A 9,843-nucleotide genomic window follows, 5' to 3' on the forward strand; every position below is an offset into this window, starting at 1 on the left:
AATATGAATAATTGAGTTAATAGAGTAGTATGATTTATTACCAAGAAATAATAGAAAATAGATTAGAACAATTAATAAAAGATAATCGATAATGGAAATTTGAGATAACGAGGGACGGATGAAGTATGGAGCATTAGGTATAAAAATCAAACCGTCCAAACCCTGTCCTAGTGCTATAATTAATTGTTTATTAAATAGTAGAGTATAATATAATTGGACGGTACATTTTTCCAAATTATATTATGGGCAGCAATTTAAAGGTTACACACTAATCATGAAACATGACTTGAAACCACATTATATTGATTCTGTATTTTAGTGCTAATATCAATTGGGGAAGTTTTACCATGCAATCTGTTGATTTACATGCTATACTAATTAAGTCAATTTAAATCTATATTTTTCATATTTGGGTCCGGCTTAGCTTAGTTAAGACTTTTATGGCTGTGTTTTTATTTTCTTATTCTTTATAAGACAGATAAAATGTGCGTAACAATTTTATTTAAATTCGGCCAAATTTCCATAAATCCATAAAAATTTAGTCATTCTATTGCGTCCATCAACTTTTAAAATCAAGCATAAAACCATAAAAATCTAACGATATCCTTATTAGTCTCATAAGCTCTTGGATGAAATCGTGTCACATACCACCACCAAAATTCATGTCTATAATTTTCATCTGAATCTTCATCTTCAACATATTCGTCTTAATACCTATTCAATCACATCATTAATTTAAAAGACGTATACACCACATTACCCGCATATTTTTCTCATAAAATAACTCCAAATAAATTAAACTGCATGCCTTTCCCAAACAATTTTTAAAGTTGCATACCAAGCAAAATATTGACCAAATTTTACAATGTTTACTCACAATTTTTCACTTAAAATTTGTATACTGCAATAACTACAACATCCGAATTTATAACAATAAATGCAAGTAGTAGAGAAACATTCACCTTGAACACAACAATGGTAAAAATAAATGAAAACCAGTTTTTACTATATAGAAAAAATCCATTCCACACAAACTCAAGTCAAGGGGCAAAACATCTGAGTCAATACCCGAACCGCCACCCTTGCTGATACCGCCGCCACACCGCAGTGGGGCTGCCGCCTCCCACCACCAACACCGCCACCACACTCGAGCGCGGTTCGTTCTTGACTCACCCCCTCAATTTCAAGTCATTACACTTCGAGTAGCTAGACAAATTAACAAACCATTTTCAAATTACATCAAGCCCTCGCATTTTCAAACCACCTAATTGAATTCTTTCTTAACAAAAAAAAAAACCCATAAAAGCAAAAGTTAAAAATGTTGGCTCACACAAAAAATAGATAAAACTAAAATTTTCACCAAAATACAAACAAATCAGCTCTCGCATTGCAGTGCGGCTTTGATCTTCTGAACGGTGCAGGAGATTAGGTTATTCACCGTCTCTACCGACTCCACCGTCAGCTTCGCCGTCGGGAGGCTGTTCACCAAAATCTGAAACGCCACCGTCAGCAGCGACCCCTCCTCGCCCGACCCATTCCCATCCGGAACGATCGCGAACCCCGACGGCAGCAGCGCCACGTAGGCCGAATCCCCGCCGTTCATCACCACGTGCATCGCGGGGATGTCCACCGGCGCGTACACAACGAGCGAACCGGCCGAGTCGATGCAGGTTTCCTGAAGTATCAGCATGCTGCTCTGGTTCGAGTTCACGGCCTGCGAGTAAAATTACGAAATTGACCCTGATCAGATATGGTATAGTAAAAAGGTGATGTGTAAGTTTCACTCACGAGGGCTAACTTGGTCAACTCGGTAAATTGACGTTTCGAATAAAGAAAGAAAAAGTCGTGAGGGATGTCATGACATTAAAAGTCAAAATCTTTTTGACTTTTAGTAATATTTAATAATATCTACAAAATATTATGTAGAGGCTGAGATATAGGACAAATTTGTCCTTATACATAATTCCAATTTCCGAAATTGGCCTAGCTAATCATATCCCTTTCCTGTTCTGATTCGCTGAGATCTCATGGGCACATGCGTCATTTTACCTATTTCCGTCTCTATTATTTTCACATTGGACTACTATTTGATAGTAAAATTAAACACCTTTAAAATTGGAAATATATAAATAAATAATTTAATGATCCGAATTTTCACTAGATGAATGAGGGGACTTACACTAGCGCGTAGGAGAGAGACGCAATTGCCATGGTCTTGGCCCTTGGCAATGTGGGCCATCTCCTGCATGGGCCCACCGTTGGAGAGTATGTCCCACTCGCTCCTCAGGCGCTCGTCGCGGAGGAAGTCAAAGAGCCTCTGAGGAGACACGGGGAGCCACACGGAGGTGGCGGCGCTCAGCACGATCCCGGGCGGCTCCCCGGGGTCGTCTATGCTCTTACGAGTCATCACCTGCACGTCCTCGTCCACGTTCTCGGTCCTCAGCTTGTTCCACTTGTGCACCGACGACGCGCACACACCCGCGCAGAAGTTGTTCGTCATTCGCTGCGCCAGCTTCAGCATGCTCCGCCTCCCGCCCGCCGTGATCGCCGCTGCACGTGACGGAAATCGGGTCATTTTTATATAAAATTAAACGTGCGATCAGAAAGACGCGAATGAGGGAGGCCCTACGTACCCGAGTGGTCCCGGGCGGGGACGGTGGAGGACATGAGGATGGCGAGGCACTCGCATTGGCGTTGGAGGGTGGCCACCCAGCGTTGGGCGCCAAAGCCCATGCCGGAGCTGACGAGGGGTCGGTAGAGCTGGTGGACGACGCTCTCGTCGTACTCGATGTGTTCCACCCATGTAACCTATGGGTGATACATTGCCATATAAGTCTCAAATAATAGCCCTCGTGATAAATGTAAGAAAGTTAGAGGACCCATATTCAAAAGAAAAAATGTAACCCCACAAAATTATTTTTGCTATAGTGGTTGCAAGTACAATAATTAGAGACAAATAATTACAAGCATAGCATACGAAATTACAGGCAACACAAAATTCTGCAAGATTTGGTGGGTCGAGGTAAGGAGACATGGAGATACGTACAAAGACTGTATTTTTTTTTGACAAAATTTGGGGTTTTAGAATAGATTAGATGCTGCATGTCACGTGACAAATCAAAAAATCAGTCTTGGGATTTGACTAAATAGTAGTGTCATTTGATTTTGAGTAGAAAAATGAAGACATGATGAGGCTGGAACCAGGTAATATACAGTCGTCTCTATTAATAATAATTAAAAAAAAAATAGTGTGGATCGAGACAGCATCTGAAATTGGAATAGAAACATCAAATTATGCTTAGTTTTATTCTACCAAGGTTTAATTATACTAAAATCATACGAAAATTAATGTGTCCCAAGGCGCAAAAATAGGAGTAATAGAGGCTTCCATTCATTATTTTAAGCCCCCTCGACTGCCTCAATTTTTCATATTAGTCTCACGAGAAGCATCTTATTCTTGTCTACCATTATTTAATAATAATAGTTGAATTTAGGTGGAGTGATTAGATTTTCTTGAATCTTCAACAAAACAACCAAGTTTAGATAGATACATTCTTGAGTGAGTGTGTGTAGGTGGTATCATTCCTCAATTAAATGTAACCAACTTAGTGGTGCAGTTGCTCCAACAAACTCAATTTAAAACATATGCACCAACCCTTGAAACTCAATAAATGTGCAAGATTTAATTTTTATGGAAATTGAAATAAGTGGCAAAATTATTTACCTTGGAATAGCCATTAGGCATATCTTGCACCAAGCAACCGGAGGGGAGCCTCCGGCTGCTTGGGAACGCTGCCCCGACGTGAGCCTCACGGATGGTGTCGACCGACACGTCCACGACGGCCCACACGCCCTCGGCGTGCTGCTTGCAGAACCGGAGGAAGTTCACCTCCCTCACCGGCACCAACGGCGACAGAACTTGAATTGCAGCATTCATCTAAATTGTAACACAAGATAATCAACCAACATAGTTCTAATTTAGCACAACATATACAATGGCCTATTGTTAAGTAATGGTTTTGTTATTACCAGTTGAAGTGCACCATTCCTTGTTCCTCCCATGCCACTAGAGATCACTTCTGTAGTTGAGGTTCTTGCAATTAAACAAGGAAACATCTCTGCCCATTTGTTCTGTCAAAACACACAATATCAATCAAAATGTTCAAGATTCAAGAAAAACAAGAAATTCAAGTTAAAGATTGGATTTTTATTTTCACACACAGAGTCCATCAATGTCTCAACGAGAGCTAAGCTGTTGATGATGACCATCCCGGTCTCCCTAGAAGCCTCGGTGACGAAACCGTTCGGCTTCATCCCGATGCAGGGAGAGGAGCCTCTCAAGTACTCTTCTTGATTCAACATCTCCCTCCCACCATCCAAGCCCCTAATCCAAAGTGGCTCATCACTTTGAGCCATCTTCACCAACTCATCCATGGCTGTCAATGCGAGCTCCAAGTACATCGACCTCTCCATCGGGTTCACGCTCATCCCCGCGGCCTTGGGCGTGGCCACAGGGAGGGGGCTGGCAATCCCCACCCCGAAATCGGAGGGGATGACTGTGTTTAGGGGGGTGAAGCCGTTGCCTCCCACCCCGAGCTCCAAGCTTGGGGTGGGGCGGCCGAGGAACTTCCCCGCGAGGGTGCAGACGCGGTCGAGCTCGTCCTTGAGGCGGGCGTTCTCGATCCGGATGTGCTGCTCCTCGAGAGATATCTCGCCGATCACGGCGGGGCCACCGCAGTTTGTGCAGATGGGGTTGCGCATCGCCTCCCTTATCGACATGTTCTCCGCCCGGAGCTTGTCGTTTTCTTGCCGGAGAATCGAGTTCTCGTGCCGCTCGAGCTGCGTCTGCAACAATCAAAGCATCATAAACCCCAAATTCTATGAGTTCAACCCCCATTAAAAAAACACATACTACTGATTAATTAAAAATTGATTAGTGAATACCTTCATCTGAGTGCGTCGATTTTGGAACCAGAATTTGACCTGTCTAGTTTCGAGACAAAGGCGTTTGCTAAGCTCCAATCTTTGCTTTTCATCAGGGTGGGGGCACTCCTTGAACAGACTGAATCAGACGCCACAAACAACAAACACAAAATCAAAACAAAACCCAGAAAGAAAAAAGCAATCTTTGGCATCATAATCAAACAAAAGAGGGTTTCTTGGAAATAAGAAGAGAGAGACGTACGACTCGAGCTCTTGGATTTGCTGAGGAGTGTGTCGGTGGTATCTCTTCTTCCTCGGCGGCTTGTCGGCAGCGTCCTGATCATCGCCGGATGCGCCGTCCATGTCGCCGCTGCCAGATCTGCTGTCGTGCTCTTCGTCTCTGCTCCTTCTCCCACCAACATTGCTCAGCTCATTGTTCTCCACCATCCTCGCCATCTCCCCTTGCCCCTCCATCCCCGTTTGCTGCCGCCACAGACACAAACATTAAACACACACATACAAAATATAGAGAGAGAAATACAAGTGTTAAGAGAGATTATTACAAGGGCTAGAGAGAGGCCGGGGGAGTTGAACATGGGCTTGGAAGAGAGAGACTGCGCGAGGAAGCGAGGCGGAGCGATTGCGCCGGCGGGCATGCTGTTGTTACTGTTGTAAGGTATATCCGCAACAATTCTTGCGCCGCCGCCACTACAAGAATTGTTATCAAGAAAATCCCCAAAATTCATGAAATAAAAATCCCTCTTTTGAGATTTTCCTCGCAACGTTTGGACTGACCAGGAAAGAAGCCAAAGAGATGGAGAGAGACAAATATATGAAAATGTTTCAATATGAAATGTACAGTGTTTTTTTTTGCAGGAAGTCAAAACGAAAGAAGAAGGAAGAAGAAGAGAGGTAGAAGAGACACAAGGCCCAAATCCAAATGTCTCCTGCTGCCTCTCTCTGTGTGGTGATTTTAGTGAGAGAAAGAGAGAGAAAGAAGGCAAGCAAAGAAAAACCCTTGTGTTTTTTGCTGCTTAGCTCTTCCTTCTCTATCCCTCTCTCTTCTCCCCTAAATCAAGAACCCTCCCACCAAAAAAAATTCAACCTTTTTCAAATGGGATGAGGAAATTGGGGAAGAAAGACCTAGTTTTAAAACAAGGGGCTTTTCATGGTGTTCACAGTTATCTCAATATCTGCATGCTTGACTTGCAGGAAAGCAACTTATCATGTGCAACAAAAGCAGGAAAACAAAAGAGAGATAGAGAGGGAGAAAAAGGGCTGAAAAGGGATTTGTATTTTTGGGCTCAGAAAAGGAGAAGAAAACAACAATTGAAGAGAGAGAGAGAGTGAAGAGATAAAAGATGCAATAATAGTGTGACTGTGTGGAGTCTTGGAAGCCCACACATATATGTACGAGCGGAAGAGCTCTGAAAAGGGGTCGGTTGACTATTTCTCATTTCACACACACTAATAATCATCTAATCTTTATTTTTTCATTTTTTCCTCTTGTCTTGATTCATTTCTCTTTTCCATTTTATGTGACGGCAGTGAATATTTTGACTTCTTTTTTATATAAAGAAACAGATAAGTAGTAAAAATAGAAATCACTATTTTCTATTCACCGTCCAGTTGAATTGTTTCACTTTGCAGATCACTTATGATATTTTTGGTGATTAATACACTCCGTACTTTATTAGTATGTGGCTCGTTTTTTTATTCTCACTTTTACTATTTTAAAAATATAGATCTTATGTTATATATTTCATCCATATTTCATTTCCTATTTCTAATATATAAATCTCATTCTTTAGTATTTTTAATATATAAATCTCATTTTAGTAATACATGTCACTCATATTTCATTATAAAATTAAAACAATATATAAAAGTATGTTTCATACTATATCACTAAGTTTTTTCTTTTTAAGTTCTTTATATTTCATTCACTCTTTAAGAAAAAGGGGTCTCATCTGATTATAAAGATTAATATGAAAAAAAAAAATTGAATACTTTTTTGAGACAGATAAAAAAAGGAAGCAAAAGACGACTATTTTTTTAAATTAAGAGAATATTTCATAAAACTCATGTTAAAACAAAGTGGGGCGCTCTTTACCAAAAAAAAAATGGGGCACTAAATAAGAGGCAATGAGAGTAAGTATTTTGTGTGTTAAGTAGAAATTAAAAACTTAAATGAATGTATTAATAAAGAAAACAATAACTAAAGTATAGTATAATTGTTCCTCCTTCACACTATAAATGAGCATTTTATTTTGCATATGGTGTTTATGAATTAAGTGAAATAAAATAAAATAGTTAAATGAAAAGAGAATAACACATATGTGTAATAAAGTAAGATAAATTAAATATATTGTTTTTATTTAAAAAGGAAATAATTTGACTCCCTTTGAATAGAGAGAATATTGAAAATTAAAAATAATAGTTAGATATATTAATGGTGATTTACATTTTTTAGAAATGAAACTAGGCAATTTTTTATGGGACAAATAGAAAAAGAAAATAAGATACTGTATTTTTTAGGGCGATCTCTTAATTTTATTAAAATAGTATATAAAATATTAAAATTAGTATATATACATAAATTGGATAGCCTTTTATTTTTATTAATCTAGTAGTAGATATATGAAGAGAATAAAGTATGATAAAAAAGAATAAAGCATAAGATAAAATAAAGTAAGAAGAATTAAATGTATTATTTGTAGCTAAAAAAAAGAAATGGTTATAATTATAGTAGATGATAAGAAAAAGAAAAAGAAAAAGTAACGCAACTCACCCTTGGACAGAGTGTATAGAAGAAAGAAAAATTACTAGTTAAATATATTAATGATGGTTTACTATTTCTATGGATGGAACTTGACATTTTTTTACATGACAAATAAAAGAAGAAAATGTGACTGAGTGTATTTATTTTTAGGACCGAGATAATACTATAACCCTGGAGATTGTTCCCAATTCAAAATTTATTTACACACACAAACACTTAAGTTCTATCTTTTTGTTTTAAATATTAAATATACTAGTAGTTATTCGTATAAAGACTTGTGAGCATAATAGGACTCCGATGTTCTAAAACCAAATTGATATGCATATCGGCGATTATGGATACATAAAGAATCAGTTTAATCATTAATCAGATCAGACTATTATAACACATAATATCAAAATTTATTGAATAATAATTATAATCAAATATTCCATATTATACATAAAATATTGAAGTAATTATACATGAATTATATAGCCTCTTAATTTTACTAATTTAATGGATTATTTCATAAAATTTCAGTTTGTACATTATTATACTATATTTTATCAATTAGTAATTATCATTAAAAATAGTATGAATGTTGAAACATTTGTACTTTTTAACTTAATTTATTAGTATAACCACAAATATAGTGTGAACTTAAGACAACATACTATAAGTTATAATGGTTGCATATTTATTCTTAATTGAGTCTTCTACAATTATTCTAATAATTACATTCTAGTTTAACCAATGAACGAATATGTAATTATACAATTTTTGTTTGTTTTTAGTGAATGTTGTCATACGTTCGCTTTTATTAATATCTATCTGCATAAGTCTTTTAGGCCATCTCTCTGTCTCTTATCCGTCTCTTAACAGTCTCATATCATAACTATTCATGGTCCTACTGTACTTTTCAGCTCATCTCTTAACTAAAAGACATCATCTGCATCCCTCCATCTCTTAACCATCTCCTAACCATCTCTTAACTATTCATTCAATTTCATTTTTTATTTTTAATTTCAACAAATTCATTTAATAAAAACACACTTTCATTAAATAAAATAAAAATTACAATTTAAAAACCTAAAAAAATATAAAAAATACATAATTTAAAATCCTAAAAAATAAAAAAATACATAATTAAAATACTCTAAATTAAACTATAAAAACTACTCCGCCGGCGAATCATCCCCCGAAGTCGTCGGTGCACCCAAGTTAGATCGATCCCAAATACCAAGTTGAGCTCTTAGATGCTCAATTCCGTCTATATGGGCTTCAAATTGGCGAGGATTCATTTTTGAAGTGTCAACCATCGTGGCGACCAGGTACATGGACATTAGGCTGTTGTAGCCCGTGCCGGAGCCCGAGCCCTTGCCCGCCTGGCTTGATTCGCCGCGGCCCCTCCCCCCCCCCCCTCCCTCTCCCCCTCGCTCTCGCCGCCTTCGCCGCCTTGGTCCTTAGCGGCCGACGTCGTGCACCGGAAGAAGACCCTCCTGCATCATCGGTTGGCGTATCGGTTGGCGTGCCCTCACGTGAGGTGTTGCCTTCACCGCCATCACTAGACGAGTAGTGGCCACGCACCGTGTGCTTCGTGCGTTTCGAGCCCGACTCGACACCGCCAGCCCACCTTTCAAGGTGGTGGACTTGCGACCAAACATCGACAAACTTGAAATCTTTACCGACGTCGTCTTTGAAGACCCGCAACGCCGCTCTCAGAATGTCGGCTCCACTGGCTCCGCTTTGATAATTCGCCTCTTTTGCCCTGAATATCGCGCAAATTTTTTTGACATCTTTGTCGCATCGGTTCCAATGACTGCGGAGCATCTTCACGTTGCGGGCAAAGGTGTTCTTCGGCCTTCGTGCGTTGTAAACTTCGGTGATTTTTTTCCAAAAACACTTGTTGGTTTGTTGATTCCCGACGACAGGATCGTACGAGACGCTGATCCAAGCGTCGTACAGAGCAAACGTCTCTTTTTGGTTGTATGGATGACGACTGCCGTCCCCCACAACCTCGTAGTCGCCCTCTTCCTCCTCGGCATTGACGCCGATCCTGCTGGAGCCGGAGCCGGGGCCTCCACCTATTGGCCGGTCGGGCAAAGTGCGTTCAGGCGCCAAAAAATTCTCCGGAATTTGGGATAATCCAGGCGATT

The 9,843-nt window shown here is 39.3% G+C and overlaps 1 protein-coding gene across 1 annotated transcript; it reads right to left on the minus strand.

The window, feature by feature from the left end:
* Positions 1-976: 976 nt before the first annotated feature.
* On the minus strand, positions 977-6,290 carry LOC125222594 (homeobox-leucine zipper protein ANTHOCYANINLESS 2). The gene is made up of 9 exons (XM_048125298.1): positions 5,487-6,290; positions 5,186-5,406; positions 4,945-5,062; positions 4,222-4,845; positions 4,030-4,131; positions 3,725-3,937; positions 2,634-2,808; positions 2,180-2,550; positions 977-1,714 (listed from the first exon to the last, which is right to left on the minus strand). Exons 1-9 carry the CDS (start codon positions 5,667-5,669, stop codon positions 1,376-1,378), a joined length of 2,346 nt encoding a protein of 781 aa, XP_047981255.1. The 5' UTR covers positions 5,670-6,290; the 3' UTR covers positions 977-1,375.
* Between the last annotated feature and the right edge of the window lie 3,553 nt (positions 6,291-9,843).

Source organism: Salvia hispanica, chromosome 4, assembly GCF_023119035.1.
Source record: "Salvia hispanica cultivar TCC Black 2014 chromosome 4, UniMelb_Shisp_WGS_1.0, whole genome shotgun sequence".
Lineage (NCBI taxonomy): Eukaryota > Viridiplantae > Streptophyta > Magnoliopsida > Lamiales > Lamiaceae > Salvia > Salvia hispanica.